The 19,961-nt window shown below is 45.2% G+C and overlaps 1 protein-coding gene across 3 annotated transcripts in view; it reads right to left on the reverse strand.

Annotated features, from left to right (window-relative positions):
• Window positions 1-12,455: 12,455 nt before the first annotated feature.
• Window positions 12,456-19,961, reverse strand: part of LOC310835941 (fragile X messenger ribonucleoprotein 1-like) — a 217,997-nt gene continuing 210,491 nt past the window's right edge. For 2 of the 3 annotated variants that reach the window (XM_083720898.1, XM_083720897.1), the window contains 4 exons: window positions 17,645-17,788; window positions 16,951-17,030; window positions 13,861-15,622; window positions 12,783-13,031 (listed from right to left, as the gene is read on the reverse strand). In XM_083720898.1, coding sequence (XP_083577024.1) covers window positions 15,461-15,622; window positions 16,951-17,030; window positions 17,645-17,788 — 386 coding nt within the window. In that variant the 3' untranslated portion in view covers window positions 12,783-13,031; window positions 13,861-15,460. Of the gene's footprint in view, window positions 13,032-13,860; window positions 15,623-16,950; window positions 17,031-17,644; window positions 17,825-19,961 lie in introns of all 3 variants that reach the window. The other variant, XM_083720896.1, reaches the window with a different exon arrangement.

Genomic DNA, 19,961 nt, shown 5'->3' on the forward strand with positions numbered 1-19,961 from the left:
AGCAGAATACGCTGCTCTAAGTGAACTTTGCAGAGAACTGGTTTTCTATAGTTGTTGATTGATTTGGGCATAAAATGTGAACTTCCCATTCAGGTGTTTATGGATAACACTGGGCAACAATTTTTTACTTTTTGAATGTTGTCTAGATTTCTACAACTGATTTAGGGTATTTTTGCACTGCTGAATCAGGAAATGGCATCCGTTTCTCTCCATCAGGTCAGGTTTACTGTAAACTGAATGGTGGGCATTGATAAAGGTAAGTACACGTAAATTGCATGTTGCTTCACCATTTTTCAAACTTCAGGGCTTGAACTTCCATTTCTTGGAACTCCTGGAACGCTCAGCGGCATGGAGGTGTCTCTTCAGAGTCCAACAGTAGTCAGCCATCATGACTGCGTCCCAGCGACCCTGATACCTGGTCTCCATCTCTTTCATGTCCTGATGGAATCTCTCCCCCTGCTCGTCACTCATTGAACCCAGGTTCTCAGGAAACCGGTCCAGATGTGAAAATAGGTAGTGCATCTTGACGCTCATGTTGCAGCCCAGGTTTCTGAAAGCAGTCAGCATGTTGTTGACAAGTTCTGCGTAGTTTCTGGCCTTATTGTTGCCAAGAAAGTTCTTCACTACCAGAACAAATGCCTTCCACGCTTCCAGTTCCACTTCGTTCATTGAGTTTCCGAACTCTGGATCTCTGATGAGCTGACGGATCTGAGGACCGTCAAAGATGCCAGCTTTCAACTTCTCCATGGTCAATCCTGGAAAAGCCTGGCACAAGTAAGTGAAGCAATCACCATCCTCGTCCGGAGCCTTGGTGAACTGCTTGATTAAGTTGAGCTTGATGTGCAGCGGTGGGAAGAGTATTCTGTCTCTGTCCACCAGAGGGCCGTTGAGGCCAGTCCTTCTTCGTGTAATGCTGAGCACGGTCCCTACTATCCCACATGCACAGAAAACATGGGTACTTGGTGAAGCCAGACTGTTGTCCCAACAAAAGGTTCACCATCTTCAGGTCAACACAAATAAACCACTTATGCTGATCATAACCAATTTTCTCCAGCACATACTTCACCGCTTCATAGTTCTCCTTCAGTGTAGTTGAGTGAGCCAGGGGTATAGAGGCAAACTGGTTGCCGTTGTGTAGCAGAACACATTTCAGTGATCACTTGCTGCTGTCAATAAACAATCTCCAATCTTTGGGTTCGTACTGTGGCACTCCAAGCTTGAGCAGAAGCTGTGCGATATCTGCACAGTACACCAAGTCCTTCTCTTCCGAGAAAAAACGGAGGTTTTATGACTTCAAACTGATCCCTTTTCGACATAATCACCCAGAACTATCGGACCTGAATACTTCGTGTCATTAAAATAATCATTTCCAATCAAAACAATTATTCGACATGGCATTTTACCCCCACCAACTTCTTCTAAAATGCTCCACACAAGCGTACATGTGAACAAAAACGTAAAAAAACGACATGTGGCCATAGCTCAAAAACATGACCTGATTGAGCAAAACCAATGTGATTTTTGGATTCAGCGCATCAGATTCGCCCTAAATCAGCTGAAAAAACGCAGACAACAAATTTGTTGTTGACCAGTGTAATCAAGCATGTATTACGTTGAGCAAAAGTGACCAATTTAGGGGGAGGACAAAACACGTTGCGATCAAATATCAAAATGTAAAATGCAATGTCCAAAGGAATGTAATAATGTGTATATATTGTGAAAGTGCCCAGAACATAGCTGATGCTATGACCAAGCTTCTAACGTTTTTGAGGTGTAAAATGTTAGCTGAAAGCATGGGTTTAGACAACGAAGTCTAATAACACACTCTGTATATGCTCAGGGACTACCAGCTGTTCTGAGCAGGCTGTGAGGGGGTGTGAGATATACTTGACAGTCTGCCCAGAGACAGTAGTCTGCCTAGAGACAGCCTGATTGGATGGTCAACAGTAGGTGTAAGTTAAGGATTGGTTTAGATCAGCCAATCAGTGTCATGCTGTAACAGAGCATCTATATATAGATATGCCTGCATTCTGTGATAGTGATGCTGTGGCTGCGGTGGTGGTTTGATGGTAGGGTGACGGGGTGTAATTATGTGTTTATTACTGCTTAGCCAGTTTTTTTTGCCCCGGGTGAAGCCTCCAGAGGGGTGCCTTTGACGCTCCCAGCCTCTCTCTCTGTGTATGCAAATGTGCGGGGAGTGTGTGTGTGCCAAACTGTGTTTTTGACCCAGGTGAAATAAAGTCTAGTTTTGCTTGTGGCTTGTAACACTGTTGAGCATCTCTGAAAGATGGAAGAAGGAACAAAGACTTCCCTCTGTAAGAACAAAGACTTCTGATCTGTGAGAATTTAGAAAAGGGTGCTGTGATTACTAAGAACCAGCATGGGTTTCTGAAAAACAAGTCATGCCAGACCAATCTCATTTCTTTTTTTTGATGGAATTACAAACTTGGTGGATGACGGGAGTGCTGTGGACACAGTGTATCTTGACTTGAGTAAGGCTTTTGGCAAAGTCCCCCATGATACTGTCATACCTTGGAAGTTGAACGGAATCCGTTCCCAAAGTCCATTCGACTTCCAAAATGTTCAAAAACCAAAGGTCCTGCAGCCAATCAGAAGCCATGGAAGCCTGTCAGACATTCGGTTTCCAACGGGAACACTCACTTCCAGGTTTGCGGAATTTGGGAGCAGAAATGTCTGAGTACCAAGACGTTTGGGATCCAAGGTACGACTGTATTCTTGGCCAGGAAGCTGGTAAAAGGTGGGCTGAATGAGGTAACTGTTCAGTGAATTTCTAGCTGGTTGACTGACCGAACCCAAAGAGTGCTCATTAATGGTTCCTCATTGTCCTGGGGAAGAGTGACAAGTGGGGTGCCTCAGGGTTCTGTCCTAGGCCCATTGTTGCTCAACATCTTTATAAACAACTTGGATGAAGAAATTGAGGGGATGCTCATCAAATTTGCAGATGACACCAAACTGGGAAAGGTAGCTTAATGCCACAGAGGGCAGATTCAGAATTCAAAATGACCTTAACAGGTTGGAGAACTGGGCGCAAGAAAACAAAATGAATTTCAATAGGGACAAATGTAAGGTTCTGCACATAGGCAGGAAGAACCAGATGCACAAACATAGGATGGAAGACACCTGGCTTATTAGCAGTACATGCGAAAAGGATCTAGGGGTCTTGGTGGACCACAAGCTTAACGTGAGTCAACAGTGTGATGCAGCAGCAAAAAATATAATGCTCTTCTAGGCTGCCTTGGGACGCAGGTGGCGCTGTGGGTAAAAGCCTCAGCGCCTAGGGCTTGCCGATCGAAAGGTCGGCGGTTCGAATCCCTGCGGCGGGGTGCGCTCCCGTCGTTCGGTCCCAGCGCCTGCCAACCTAGCAGTTCGAAAGCACCCCTGGGTGCAAGTAGATAAACAGGGACCGCTTACTAGCGGGAAGGTAAACGGCGTTTCCGTGTGCGGCTCTGGCTCTGGCTCTGGCCAGAGCAGCGATGTCACGCTGGCCACGTGACCCGGAAGTGTCTCCGGACAGCGCTGGCCCCCGGCCTCTTGAGTGAGAGTCTGGCAAGACTGGCCCGTACGGGCAGGGGTACCTTTACCTTTACCTTTAGGCTGCCTCAACAGAAGTCAGAACGTGTGCAGAGGAGGGCAACTAAGATGATCAAGGGTCTAGAAGCCAAGCCTTATGAGGAATGGTTGTAGGAGCCGGGTATGTTTAGCCTGGAAAAGAGGAGAAAGAGGAGCTATGATAGCCATCTTCAAATATCTCAAGGGCTGTCATAAGGAAAATGAAGCAAGCTTGTTTTCTCCTGCTCTGGAGAATAGGACTCAAACCACAATGGCTTCAAATTACAAGAAAGGAGATTCTGACTAAACCTCAGGAAAAACATTCTGACAGTCAGAGCTGTTCAACAGTGGAATAGTCTCCCCTAGGGAGGTTGTGGACTCTCATCCTTGGAGGTTTTTAAGCAGAAGTTGGATGGCCATCTGTCATGGATGCTTTAGCTGAGATTCTGGCATTGCAGGGGGTTGGACTAGATGATCCTTGGAGTCCCTTCCAACTCTACAATTCTATGATTCTATGACTTGATTGTCTAGTTCCTCCCAATGTCAGCTAAGCTTGGCCAGACAGCTTACTGTATGGCCTTAACCGCTGTTGTTGTTTAGTCGTTTAGTCGTGTCCGACTCTTCGTGACCCCATGGACCAGAGAACGCCAGGCACCTCTGTCCTCCACTGCCTCCCGCAGTTTGGTCAAACTCATGCTGGTAACCTCGAAAACACTATCCAACCATCTCTTCCTCTGCCGTCCCCTTCTCCTTGTGCCCTCCATCTTTCCCAACATCAGGGTCTTCTCCAGGGAGTCTTCTCTTCTCATGAGGTGGCCAAAGTACTGGAGCCTCAGCTTCACAATCTGTCCTTCCAGTGAGCACTCAGGGTTGATTTCCTTCAGTATGGAGAGGTTTGATCTTCTTGCAGTCCATGGGACTCTCAAGAGTCTCCTCCAGCACCATAATTCATAACCCCTGCATGCATTAATTAGACTTAAGCACATTGGTTATATGAAACTGGTTATCCCACAAGTTGTAGCCCAGCAAAATCTGGAGGGCCAAAGGTTCCTCACACCTGAACTAGTAGTCAGTCTAAACAAGCCCATGAAATCCTTTATTGGACCAACAGTAAGAACAGAGTTTCCCCCTAAAAATGCCCTAGTAATTTTTGGTTAAAGCCAATGGGAAAGACAGGTCCTGTCCTTAATTAACTTCCAGCATATACAGAAGTATTTTACTTGAAGCTTGATTTCAGAGTTTTAACTCAGTTTTATTTTTTCTACTGTAACTTTGCAAACCACTTAAGACTATTGTAGTTAAGTAGCATATGGTTTAAATAATAAATTATGTGGTAGAAAGTGTAAAAACTGAATCATTTTGTGGAAGACATTTACTGGGCATCTAAATATGAATATTTCAAGGTCACGCTCCCACATTAGGTGAGTGGTGTTCAGGTATTTTACTAGCATAGTAAACAACCTTGTTTAAGGAAATAAGTCAACATTTTCTCTTCATTCTTCCTGTCTTTTATACAACAATAATGTGAGAAATAATCATTTTGATATTGTATTTCAAGTTATTGAGGCTATCTTATACTGTATTCGAATTTTGTGGTAATTCACAAATATTTTTCGGTCTTCAAAAAACCCTTTATTTTTTCAAAATAATTGTAATTCATTAGACAATATATGAAGTTACTAGTAAGGAAGTGAACCCAAACATCAGACATTTGCTACACTTTAAACCTTTGTAATGCCACTCCCGACATCCAGAGGGGGGGGGTTGCGGGCTCACGCCCCATTCACACCCTCGCGGGGAGGGAATCCCGGGATCATTAGTATTCATCATTCACCACGCCAGCCAATTGGCTGGCGGCGGGGGCGGGACTTGTAAGGGACATTTAAGGTCGGGGCAGCCCATGCTCGCCCCTTTCTTTTCTTTCAGCAGCTGCAGTTTTGGTCTCCGTTTTACGAGCTGGTTATTTTATATTTTGCGGCCGCGTGTTCTTTTCTTCGGCTTTAGGATTCTTTCCTTCGCAGCGTTCCAAAACCATTTGATCTTCGCGCTCCCCTCGGCGCGCCTGCCGTTCCAGCCGTGGGATCCTTTGTGTGCTGCCTCCCTCTCAGCTAGTTTGTTCTTTGCGTCTCTTTTATTCCGGATGGGCGAAGGTATCAGGGACCTACTCCGGCTCCAGCACTGCCATCCCTGAGGAGCCGCAGCGGACCTTCGGCTTCAGAGCAGACACTGCGTTTCTTCGCCTCTTTGCCTCGGCCCCGCTTGGGATCCGGAGACGACGGTTGTGAGCTGCGGCAGCGCTCACAGGAGGTTTGCCGCATTGGCGGGGTGGGGTGCTCACCCAGAGCTAAATTGTGGGGGGTTCGCAGGCGCAGGGGACCGGGGGTTTGTGCTTAAGTTGATGCCGGCGCGCATCTGGGAGCGGGCGGCAGAACGTTCCTATTGTATCCAGGATTAAAGAAGGATAATTGCGGGGACCGCGGGCGCTGGAAAACGGGGTTTTTTGGTGGGGGTTAATACGACGCCGGCGCGCTTTGAGCTGGTGGTGGAGCGCGGCTTTTCGCAGATACAGCGCAGCAGTTTCCCGCTTTAAGAGAAGCGCCAAGGAACCATCGCCATATGCTAAGAGTCAGGTCTCTGGCTGGGCTCCCGTTTCCCTAACTTTTACAGCTAAATTCGGCACAATCTCAGTCGGCAGGTAATTTAATTGAGGCGTGCACGGTTGCCCAGGTAACAGGAAGAGGCGGACACCATTTTGTGTGGACCACGTGGTCCCGGGAGTAGCCATTTTGGGTGAGGCATCCCCTTGTCTGCAAGCTACCGGCAGCTGCCTGGCAGCTATAAAGGAGCTACTGTATCATTGCGGGCAAGGGCTCTCTTTTTCTCTTGAAAAGGTTACTTTTCAGAACAGTTGCTTGCAGTTTCCAGCATTTCTGATCTGTTTAGGTGGATTAATTCTTTCAAGTGAGGTCGGCATCTCTGACCGTATCGTTTATCTTTAATTCGCTGTGCTGCTGTGATTCATTTAATCCTTTTCTTTGTGCTGCCTTATACATTAATATTTCATTGCTCTGCCTGCTTTAATAATTCATTCAAGATTGCCGCAGGAAGGGCTGTCTTTGCGTTTTAAATAACTCATTGGTTTTGCTTAAAAGTCTTTGAATAATTCATTGGTAGTTCTTAGTCGAATTTATTGAGTGAAAGACACTGCTTGGTTTTAAGTGGCTTGCTTTGCAACTGCATTACTTTACCCTAAGCCACCGGTTATTTTCATTCCAGTCTACTTTAGAGGAGACTGCTTTGCAGATAAATATTTGATTCATTTACTTTAGTTTGCTGCTGGATATAAATAATTAAATCTGATTATCGTGTGGAGGCTGCCTTGGTGGTCAAACAATTCATTTTCTGGCCAAGCAACTGAGATATTTACTTGGTAACTCTTGGCACAATTTAAACGGAAAATTTTATTACCAGGTTGGTGAGGCCTTGCACTTCAGCTGCAGTGCTATTCTTTGAGTCCTTTTGATTGGGATACATATCAACCTTAACAACTGCTTAATAATCGCAGCAGTCGCTTTAAGTGAATTTAAAATAAATATTTAAGTAAATATAGATATATAAATAAATAGTAAATAAATAAATAAATAAAATAATAAAATAATTTTTTTATAATAATTAGAATAATAAAAAGAAATATAGATATAAATAAATAAAAATATAAATAATAACTAAATAGGCAGTTATACATACATAAGTGAGTGGCTGTTCAAAAAGCGCTGACTCCATGGCAAACGGGCAATCCCCAGTCATCCCAGACGGGTGGTGCGCTAGTACCCATCGCGCCCTGTAGCCCTCAAGCCTTAGCTCAATTCTTTTCGGCGATTCAAACATTTTACACGCAATGCAGGCCTCCTGTGGCCCCTGCTTCCGCCATAGTGGAGGTTTCACAAGATTGCATCCCCGACACCCCCCTCAGCCAACAGGGCCAGGCTGGCCCCTCTTCAGTCGTGGCTAGCACGTCACATCAAGGCATGGGGCTTCCCAGTCACCCCCAAACACGTTTACAAACCGCACAGACACAGAAGGCCAAGTCTAGTGCGCAGAAGGCCAAGGCCAGTGCACAGAAATCCAAGGCTGGCTCACGGAAGTCTAAACAACCTAGTGCCGCCCCATCTAATACAACCTGGGAGGTAATTGGCGTCCCTAGTGTTTTCCAGGATCCTCCAGCTCACCACAGTCCGTCGGAGGGGTCATCTTCAGATGAGGAGTTACCCCCGCAGCAGGCAGTGTCAACTCCCAATGACCCAGCCCTGCAAGACAGCAGCACCCGCGGAGGGAAGCGGAAAGCCAAGAAGAAGCACGTGTCTAAGAAGAGCAGGAGGGACAACTCCGATTCCGAGGATGAGACAGGTACCTCTTCTTCTGAGGATGATAGTGATGCTCCCATGGAAACGTACTGGGGGGAGGGCAAAGAGACTGGTGTTCCCTTGTGGATTCATGAGAGGAGGGCCAATTCTCACCGGAAAACCTTTAACAGTACTCTTGAATGGAAAGATGGGGCGTTAGTGGAAGATGTTAAAGTTTCAACGCACTTGTCTACTGATTTTATCTTGGGTAATTACCTTTCTAAGAGAAAAAGGGATAAGATATTGAACAGGGATTTCATAGATATGTTCATGTTGCTACCGCCAGCACAAATAAAGGGAAAAGGGGAGAAAAAGCGGCATTATGGTAAGAAAAGATATAGATCCCCTCGGGTGGAGCGTACATTCGAGAACTGGCACAACGACTACCAGGTATTCATGGGGATAGTGTTAGGATGTTATCCAAAACGTGGGTTGCACCTTGCATCTTATCTGGCGCACGTGAGAAGGGCTCAGGAATTAGCGGGAGATGAGGCTGCCATCTCGTACGACGGCGATTTTTGTAGGAATGCCTCGCTGTTGTCCTCCACGCGCTGGGATCAGAGGGACAATAACTACTGGATGGAGCACGTGGGGCCTTACATCGAAAAGAAAACACACGACCAAGCAAAATCTGGTAAGGTGGACACAAAACGGCGTAAGCACTGCTGGGATTTCAATAAAGGGGCCTGCCAGCGCACCTCTTGTAAGTAGTTGCACGAATGTGATAAGTGTTTAGGTAGCCCCCGGCTATCAACTGCTACAAGAGCAAGCAGCAGCCCTTTCAGGGGGGGCAGGGGTCACCTGCACCAGGGAAACCAGGGTGCCCCCTCAGGTGTGTCAGGACCCGTCCACGGGGCAGCAGGAAATCGCTACTAATTTGTCTCTCGACCTAGCTCACTCCCCGATTAAGCTCCAACCCCTAAGAACGCTGTTAAATCTATATCCTAATAGGCAAGCCGCCCTTCTCCTATGGGATGGGTTTTCCCAAGGGTTCAGAATTCCAGTTGCTTTCACCCCTAATTCCAGTTGCCTCCCCAATCAGAAGTCAGTTTTGGAGAGACCAGACATAGCGATGAAAAAGATTCAGAAGGAAATTTTGGCCGGTAGGGTGGTTGGTCCATTTGCAGAACCTCCCATTGATCAGCTGCATATTTCACCGCTTGGCATTGTCCCCAAAAAGGCCCCTGGGGAATTCAGGATGATACATAACCTTTCTTACCCAAAGGGGGCTTCAGTTAACGATGCTATTCCCCAGGAGCTGTGCACGGTGAAATATGCATCGTTTGATCAAGCTGTAATACTGGTTCGGGGTTTTGGCAGGGGTGCTTTTCTGGTCAAATGCGACATCGAATCTGCATTTCGCCTCCTCCTGGTCCACCCTGAAGACTATCGTTGGTTAGGCTTTAAATTCCAGGGAGCTTATTTCATTGATAAAGCAATGCCAATGGGGTGTTCAGTTGCCTGCGCTGCTTTTGAGACTTTCAGCACCTTCCTGGAATGGGCACTGAAATTTAAATCTGGTTCTGAAGGGGTGGGGTATTACTTGGATGATTTTATTTTGGTAGCAAGTAATGCTAATGACTGTACGGCCTTGCTGCAGGCCTTCATGTCCATGGCGGAAGAGCTGGGGGTCCCTTTAGCGAATGAAAAGACTGAGGGACCAGTCACTACGATGACTTACCTGGGCATTGAGCTCGACACTATTGCCCAAACATCTCACCTTCCTGCCGAGAAATTGGTGGCCCTTAAGGAGCTCATTTCACAGTTATTGCCCTTAAAAAAGGTTACCCTCAAGCAAATTCAATCACTCTTGCGCTACCTTAACTTCGCATGCCGAGTGGTTTCACCCGGTCGCCCCTTTTGTGGACGGCTGGCAAAGTTGTCAGCAGGTTTACGGTCACCACATCATAGGCTGCGCCTCTCAAAGGCAGTAAAGTCGGATCTCCAGGTCTGGCTGCAATTCTTAGATGGCTATAACGGAATTTCACTTTGGCAAGATAGCATGGCCCTTCAATCCGACTTCCAGGTTCATTCAGATGTAGCAGGTTCTCTGGGGTTTGGTGTCTACTTCAGAGGTCAGTGGTGCACACAGCGATGGCCCCCTTCATGGCAGGAAAAACCCATACTTCGCGACCTAACATTCTTAGAATTCTTCCCTATTGTAGTCACAATTCATCTATGGGCCGAGCAATTTAAAGACCGCAGGGTCTGCTTTTGGACAGACAACCAGGCAGTGGTGTCTGTCTTAAATAAGCAATCTTCCCGTTCACCTAGAGTAGCGTCGCTTTTACGGTATTTTGTCCTATCCTGCCTTCGGCTAAACTTATATGCCTCTGCCAAATTCGTACCGGGTATTGATAACAACATTGCGGATGCTCTGTCTCGTTTCCAAATGGATCACTTTCGCTTATTGGCGCCGGATGCGCAGCAGCTGCCGCAGCCATTTCCAGAGCACCTCTGGATTATTGGCAACGAGAAGCGATAAAGGGAATATTGTCATCAGTCGCACCCTCAACACTAAGATCCTATAACAAGGCGTGGTTAGATTTCACATCATTTCGCCAGAAAAAAAGGGCTTTTAAAACCAGGCAGGCCCCCGACTAAGTCGGAGGTTATAGAATACCTTGTGCGCCTCCGCGACCTGGGCGGGCCCCCAAAACCCTAAATATTCATTCCGCAGCAATATCGTTCTTCTCCAAAGCTCTGTTCTCAGTCGACCCCTGTGCACACTTCTTGGTGCGGAAGATGCTGGAGGGCTGGCATAGGTCTCGGCCTCCTAGCTCCGACAGCAGAAGACCCATAACTTATGACATACTCATGCAAATACGTAAGAAGCTCAGGGTCATTTGTTGGTCCAGGTATGAGGCCAGGTTATTTTCCACAGCCTTTTCATTCGCATTCTTTGGCGCCTTGCGCATAGGCGAGGTTGTCTGTGAGGACCAACCAGTTAAAAATAACAGGGGGCTCCTCTTGGAGGACGTGACTTTGTCTAGCTCCGAAGTAATCCTAAAAAATCGCAGTTCAAAGACCGATCAGCTTGGTAGAGGGGCCCTAATCTGCCTACAGGCTACTCAGAAGGCCGGCCCTTGCCCAGTAAAGGACGCAAGAAAGTTCCTGTGTTTAAGACCTAAAACCTATGGCCCTTTCTTCATACACGCAGATGGCTCTCGCCTGTTAAAGCATCAGTTTATGAGGGTTATGCGCAAGGCAATCGCTGCCATTGGGCTCCCATCTGAGGAGTACGCCGCACATTCCTTCCACATCGGGGCCGCGACCACCGCCGTGCACATGGGTTTACTGGCGGAGAGGATAATGGACATGGGGCAGTGGAAGTCGAACGCTTACAGGGGATACATCCGGAAGACATGCTAACATTCCTTCCTCCATCGGCCCCACTGACCTGGTTCTCTTGCTCTTTTATTTTCAGGTGTCGGGACGGTGCGTCTGTGGATCATCGGCCACAGCATTGTCCACTGGGCAAGAGTGCGTGCAGTTGCCAGGGGCTGGTGCGAGTTGCAGCTTCCAAACAATGTTGAAGTTTCCTGGATCGTGCGTTGTGGAATGCGCTGGGAAGAATTATTCCCAGCAGTTACAAAAAGAATTGCTGTTGAAGGCCCACCGGAGGCGGTGGTCATCCAACTGGGCGAGAACGACCTAGCTTACAGAAAGGGGGTGGACTTAATGTGGCATATTCTTAATGATCTGGGGGAGTTGCGGGCCTCCTATCCGAACCTAACAATTATCTGGTCATCTCTGCTTGAGAGGCGCGTGTGGAGGGATTCCAAAAACCCGGTGGCTGTGAATAGAGCCAGGAGGATCCTGGAGCGCTTGGTGGCGCGTAGAGTGGCCGCGATGGGTGGGCGGGTCATTGAGCACCCAGGCATCTATTTTAGCGAGGAGGCCCTCTACCGCGGGGATGGCGTGCACCTTTCCGATGCTGGTAATATTTGGCTTGCTGACATTTTCCAGGGGATCAGGGATTGGTTACAGGTTTGAGGGTATTGGCGGCGAGCCTGGCTCGTGTTGTGGTTAGGCATTGGCAGGGGTATTATTATGCAAATGAGATGGGGGGGAGGAACGCCATCACCTCCCTCAAACGTTGAAGGGTAGTTCGTTAAAGGACTCCGGGGGGCGTCGCCTCGTCCGAAACCTATGGAGGCTAGGGCCTAAAGCGCGCTCCCGAGGTGGTAACCCCTCGGGGAGCGCCTAGGGATGTGCATCTCGGGGGCTCCCCCTGTTGGTGCTTAACCCTTCCCGGTTATACCGGTTAGTCTGATAGGGCCAATGCCTAAAGCCAATACCGCTCTTACCTGTAATCAATAAAGTTGTGGCCATTTTTCGCCCATTAACCTAAATTCTGGTCCTGTGTCTTTATTTATTCCATTCTGTGGGAGGGGGCGGGAATAGCCACGCAACACACAATTTTCAAAATGAGTCTTTCAATTTGGTTTACATTTTTTTTAAAAAATGTATGAGTACTTAAAAACAGTGGATTTTTTTTACTTTGAAAGGGATTCACATTTAAAGAGCAAAAATGTCATTTGAAAATTTGATTAACCTATTACACTTTTAGTAAGTCAAATCTAGTTAGCAACTTACAAAATCCAACCTTGAATGTAAAATTAGTGCATATAATAGCTAAAGATGTACAATTTAACCAGTAACAACACATTATCAGGCAAATTCTTTAAACTGAAAATGTTTCAGCTTTCACACATCTGGAGTAAACAGTATTTCCAATTTAACACAAAAATAAAATAGTTTCAAAGTTGATTTTGAAAGTAATCACTTATAAAGATTGCATCAACATCCATTAGTAGAGGAAGACCCAACTTTATTGAAACAGCTTGCATATAAAATATATTGCACTATAAGCAAACAAATGTCAACAGAAAATATAATTTGTTGTAGTGAATATGTACAGATAATAATGCCCAAGAGCAATGACATTGGTTCATTACAGTATTTTAAACCAAACACCTTATAGATATGTGGAAGGTACCAAATTCAGTTTTCAAATACTATACATTCCCTCAAAAACAAATAACTAGAAATCAACTGTCAGGGGTTCAGGAGCAGAGGCAAAGGGAAGAGAGGAAATGGAGAGCGAGAGGGAGGAATCCGAGGGGAGCGCAGGAGAGGAAAGTGGTCCGAGGGATTCCACGAGCCTCTCCAGCGAATCGGAAGATTCACAGAAGGGGGCGCCAGCGGCCAAGGGCAGGGGGTTCCCAAGGGGAACGCTCCAGGAGCAAGGGGGCAGCAGGGACTCCCAGAGCAGTAGTTGGAAATCAGGACCAGCTTCCCCACCAGAGCGGAGTGGGGGGGAAGAGTCCCAAGCATCGGGGCCAGTGCATTCCCCACCAGGGAGAGAAGACGAGACAGGGCTGACCACGCCTCCATCGGAGAGTCTGACAACGGGGGGAAGGTCAGATCCGGCCAGTGTCCCGGAAGGGGGAAGCAGTGACACAAGCAGTGTGACGGTTAGGAGAAAGGTCACTGGGTTGGCGCGAGAGGCAAGTTCAAATGTACAGGAGCGCGGGACAGCAGAGAATGAGGATTGGGAACCTGGTCCTAAAGCCCGCCGGAGGGAGGGGGAGGAGCTGAGCGACTCAGCGTCGGAAGAGTCCAGAAAGGGCAATGCCCCAGCGGGCAGGAGGACCCAGAGGAGGAGAGAACAGCGCAGAAGGTGGAGCAGGGCTAGGATCTTAAACTGGTGTGGAAGGGGAAGTGATTCAGACGGGACTTCGCCGATCTAAGGTCTAAGACGTAGGGCTGCACGCTCTGGCGTTGAAATGGAAACTAAACTTCAATAAAGACTTTTGTACATTACATCAACCTGGCGTTGGTCCTCTGTGAGCTGGGATCTAGAGGCAGCTCTGACATCAACGTTTAATGTTTGGCAATATTTAAGACACTTTTAAAATAGTTGTTAAGTTGTATGCAGGTTGCACCATTTTTAAATACTTGTTTGTATGCAAGGAAAAAAATTTAAAAGCAGAGAAACAAGAATGCACAACACAGAGACAGTAGCAAGGTTTGTACAAATCTGTACATAATCAGCAACATTCCTACTGGAGTAATTTTAATAAAAATAGAATAGCTTAAAATGAAGATCCATTCCCCCCCCCCCCAAAAAAAAGAAGGCCCTGTTATACTGGATCAGAAACAGAAAGCATCTCCCAACCCCCTATTATGGGCAACTAAACTTAATGCCAGTTTCAGTCACATGTTTCGAATCTACTTGTATACAAGACCTTGTAAGACTGTTCTGTTTCCAAGGCTGTTAAGCTATGCTATCCCTGAATTTTCCCAAGTTTCACATACAGCAATAAACTTCCTCTATTGTCTGAGATAGATTCCAAATTTCAACTATACCAAAAACTGTAGGGGAACTGAAAAGAAAGCTATTCTTTTAAATGGGTCCTCTGGCCAAACAGCAGACACACACTACTAGATGATGAACAAGCTGCAATTCCTCGGTAAATATGAATTAGAATCATAGAAATGGAGAGTTGGAAGAATATGCAGAATATGCAGTCATTCCATATGGAGATCAAACCTTGGTGTTATCAGCACCACACTCAAACCCACTGAGCTATCCAGAAATTGTTTTTGTTTGTCACAAATGGGAATGTCTTTAAAAAACTTATCCTGTCTTTTCTAAAAAGAAAACAAAAACGAAACATACAATCTCAGTAACATAAACTGCCAGTATCTTCAGTGCAAAATAAATTTCTTATTCTTATAAACTGCCTTACTTGATGTTTATGCAAGGAAACATTATTGAAAGCCTGCATTCTTCTATTAAAGTACTAATTGTTGGAGAAATTTTGCTACATATATTGTACATTTAGTGTTTCCAACTCATCTTCCCTGATTTCTGCATCCAAATACAGTACTCCTACCTGGCAAGATATAAAAAAGGCACAGTTCATAGAACTTTTTGCTATGAAAACGACAATTTATTTATATTACATGTATATTGAGGTTCACTGAAATATTGACAAAGTGAATCAAAATGTGAACTGACACAAGACATAAAACATAACTTTTTAATGTTTAAAATGAGGAACTTTTAATGGATTGAAAACAGAAGCCCAATTTGATTACCACAAACACTATTTATTCTGAAATTTGAAATTTAGCAGTGATTAACTAGATGCGTTAAAATGGTACAGCTGAACAGAAATACTATTGCAGAGTTCAGTATTTTTAAAACAAGCAAAAGGATTCTTTCATTATTTGAAATGCAATATGTAATTGAAAGCATTTTTTCAGAAGTTCAAGGTATTTTTTAATGCAAGTATAACATTTTATTTTGGGGGAACTGTATGCTGATGTTTAAAAAGGCAAAAAGATTTTTTAAATATTCATTTCATGCCTGTGCCATCCTGTTTACTATTTGTCTTTGGCCTACTAAGTTTCTCTAATGTGGAATAGGTTTTACTCAAACAGTGTAGGAAATATGACTACTCCAATTATCAATTTTACGGTACTCCATTCACCAACAGTTGCTGACCATCCCCACTGTCTGACTTCTCTTTCTTCTGGTTATGATCTTTACCTGTGCGCAACCGGCTACCTTCACTGGACGTATTCTGTGCTGTTTTAGTGTGGACACTCCTTTCACTATTGCAGTCAATTTTAATCTGAAACAAATATGGTTATATAAAGCAAAATATGGTTATATAAAGCAAATGAAATAATACAGTCAAACCTTGTTCCGCGTCCGCCTCTGCTTGCATCCGATTCTGCGAACGTCTGCGGCAAACCTGGAAGTACCGGAATGGGTTACTTCCAGGTTTGCTGCATAAGTGCTAAATCGTGCTATGCGCAGAAGCGCTAAATCGTGCTATGCACAGAAGCACTATATCGCACCACATGTGTGCAGACGCAGCGCTTCGACGTGCATCATTTTCGGGTTGTGGCGGGGCCTCCGGAATGGAGCCTTGCCGTAACCCGAGGTTCCACTGTATTCTAGAAGTGTACAGTTAAGAAGAATCCAAGTGAAGTACTTTTAACAGTGCTAAGGTGTGAAGGCTTGTATAAAGATCAGCATTTTCTGCAACATTTAATTCAACATTATATATCCTAGCTATTAGTTATTTTGCAGAATTCATTTTCTAGACAAATCCAACAAAACTTACCTTTCAAACAAGATGCAAGCTTATTTTTTACATGTAAGCATTTAGTAGTAAAACTTGAACAGTGTTTGTTTCTTTTGAAATAAGATTAATTAAATGCATTTCAGAGTTTTTATGATGTCAGCTGGTCTAAAGTATTACTCCCCTTAACCCTTTGGAAATGATGCATCTTAAAAACTGAAGTACAGTCAAACCTCGTTCTGCGTCCGCCTCCACTTTCGGCCGCTTCAGCGAACGTCCACGGCAAACCCAGAAGTACCAGAACAGGTTACTTCTGCGTTCGCCACTCGCGCATGCACAGAAGTGCTAAATTGCGCTGCACACGCACAGACGCGGCACTTCGACTTCTGCCATTTTGGGGTTGTGGCAGGCCCTCCGGAATGGATCCCCGTCGTAACCCGAGGTTCCACTGTAAAATAATTTGGGATGGTATCCAATGGTGTCTGTTCACTGATGGAAAGTAGTCACCAATAGAAGGGAGGCAGGCTGCAATTTTAGGTGATTCCCACCATTCCTGGCTCCAGCTCAAGGTGTCCCCTTTACCCATGTACATTTAGGGGTAACAGGGGACTGAAGAGGAAATTGCCAAAAAAATGTTCCACGCTGTCCATTCTGCTGATGGATTTATTCAGTCAGTGGACAAAGACCACTGGTTAACATACTATGCTGTTAATGAAGCAACTTTCAATGGCTGGTTTAAACACAGTAGCTTGGGGGGGGGGGCAAACTCTTGTGCAGACAAGGATGAGTATGCATGACTTCATCACTCCATGACTGCCAAGAGCAACTCCATGAATGCAGATGCTGATAGTACAGAGAGCATTTTCTTTTACCTGAAGTGACCCATCCATTGTTCTCCCTTTAGTATCTCTTGAATTATGTTGACGGTTATCTGTCCGTGACTGTTCATTTCCTGCACATCAAAATTGGATTTTAGAAAGGTTTTCCATGTTATTGCTTTGTTTTTTGTATATTTCCTTTTAAAACAATAAACTGCACTGAGTACACTGGTAGAAAACATATACAAATGCAGATAATGGAATTTCTTACATTTCTAGTCAAAAACCAATGTTGACACATTAGGACAGACAAAAATCACAGAAAAGTTTAGGAAAAGGGGTCCTATAGGAAGGCTAGGGTCCTATAGCAAACCTGGCTTGATAAATCCTAGGCTGTGCAATTTTCAGGATATATATTGTGTAGGAAGCAACCAGGTTGGATTTAGTGGCTTCCTTGTGAGCGGACAACTCTCGTTACTGCTTTGTCTTTCTTCTCTGTATTCTCCTGCTTCTGGAAATGCCAGTTGCTACTTTGGCTCTATCATTCCTCAGTTCGCATGAAGTATAGTTCTGGTGTGATTTGGTTTTGCTCTGATTCAGTTTAAAGAGTTTCTTTCTTACAATGTTTTTTTTTTTTTGCAAATCTATAGACTTCATTCTTTCATTTCAGACATATACCTGCTGCACAGGGCTTGAGTAAGAGTCCTAATAGCTCATATGCCATTCAGCACCATCATCATATACTCACCTTTGAAACATCCCCAACCTCTTCTTCCTTGACCACGTGCACCTCCACCACGCCTTCGCCCATTTCCTCTGCGAAGGTAGCTGTCACGCTCTTCTTCTGCTGGAGCTAATGACCAGTCACTAAGCTCATCTCTGTGATCAGACTCTGTTTCAGAAGCATTGGATGCTTCAGAGTTAGCTCCTAACAAGAGTTTAAATAAACCAAGACATACCATAGTCTACTTTCATGATATTTTAGTGAAAAAAACCAACTAAAAAACCACCAGTTAAAACTAGTCTCTCTCTAAGGAAAGAATTTCTGATTGCTGCTGTAGTATTTTGCAGTGAGGACAATGTAAAAGTTCTAGTCTGGATTAATTTAACCAGTTTATCCATTTCAGAAAAGGTATCTCAGCTCTATTCACTAGTGTCAAAAATTGGAATGAATTAATTCTATGAGGGGTTTTTTTAATAAAAAAAACAACAACTGTTTTGAGATAGGTGCAGTAAAGGTCCTGATTACATGTTACATGCATGGTGGCTGTTCCACACAATGACAACATAAAGAATGTGCACTGGGCCTACTGTGAAGGTTCATTTTCTGCAAGGAATGGTGGGCTCCTCAGATGAGTTGTCCTTCCAACTCACTCTACTAGGCAGGAATATGCAAATTAGAGCTGTTCTTACCTTGCAGTGGGAAGGTGACCTCTCCAGTTGAAGGTACCCATGCTCAAGTAAAGAACCTACACACAAACCTTTAAAAAGGAGTGTTCCAAACTGAAGGCACTCTCAGCAACATCACTTTGCAGCATACAGCAGAGATCAAATAGTCAAAAAGTAACTGTCTCAAAGAACAGAATACAGAAAACTCCCCAAATGAACCACCGATACCCGGTTAGAGAGAGAACAACCAAGAAAAGAAAACAAGGGTGGGAGGAAGCCCTCAGCACAGATCAAATTCAAATTTCCTAGGGCAAGTAGGATCCCCTCCATTCCCTGCATAAAATGAACCTTCATGGTAGGTCCAATGTCACACTTTCTTGCAGAGAGGAGGGGATCCTTGGATGACAAAGATTACCTGATGATGGTGGCAGCTGAGGGGTGGGGTGGGGTGGGCCTGCCTCCTTACTGGGAAACTACCTATTGTAATACCCTCCTGCCGAAGGATGGTTTGGCAGAATTGTAAACATCCAGCTTACAATGTTTAACAAGGGTTGAAGCTGTCAACCAGCAGCAGAATAGCAGACCCAGAGATTTCGTAACATTTGGTGATGCAGCCAACAAAACAGAAGAGCTGATGATACCTTCTTCCCCATTGTTTGAGGCTGAAAATAAACAAACAGAGTCAGATGACAGGAAGGACTCTGTTCTCTTTAGGTAAATCCCTATGGAGATCCAGCGAATGCCATTCACGCTCAGAAGGAAGGATGGAAGGAAGGCAGAATAATGTCCTGATTTCTGTGGATTTCCTCCAATAAATCTATCCCAGCAGCAGAATGCCAGGTCAGGTAGACCCTACATGAGCTGCTATGTATAAAACTACAGAAAGCCATCTTGGAAGACAACACTCCAGAAATGACCATTTTGAGACAGCCACAGCCTTTCATCTGTCAGACTGTTAGATAAAGAATGACCAGCTGCAGGTGCACAGCTGAGCTTTGCAATGGCAGATCCTCCTGGACTGGAAGAATCCACAGGTTTCACACAGAAAGAATGATTAGACCCCCAAACTGTGGTCTCCCCAGTCCTAATGGGGCCACAAAGACCACTTAATCCTACAGTTGATGAATCTCCTGGATCACAAGAGGAATCAGAGTAAAAAGAGGGAAAGCTAATAGCGAGCCCCAAAGCCACGGTACAATAGAAAATCTATTCGCTGCAGAGACATGGAAAGCACAAGATAAATGACAAAAACTGTGCAATGACTAGGTGTGTGGCGAGGTCTTCCACTGGCCAGCTGAATGAGGAGCAGTGGGATGTTCACATAGGCCCTTACTAACGGCTGCCCTGAACATCCAACCAACTACACCCAAAGGTAAATGGTCCAGAAGTCTAGGTTGTTGTCCCCTAGTTGAGATGAGCATGCCAACTCAGACTGGCATCAGTAGACAGGATCAATCTCTGCATCTCCAGAGTTATTGCCTTCAATAACTGGGGAATAATTCCTGCCACTGTAGCTCCCTCTTCACTGGATCTGGAATAATTACCTGAATTCTCATCAACCAGGGGAAGAAATATTGGAATGGAAGCTGAAGCTGCTGAAGGGACTGAGGGAGAAAACCACCACCAGAGCAAGTCATGGCATGACACCATCATGTCCTGTAGCTAGGCCCAGAACG

The sequence above is a fragment of the Podarcis gaigeae genome (assembly GCF_964106915.1).
Source record: "Podarcis gaigeae genome assembly, chromosome: W".
Lineage (NCBI taxonomy): Eukaryota > Metazoa > Chordata > Lepidosauria > Squamata > Lacertidae > Podarcis > Podarcis gaigeae.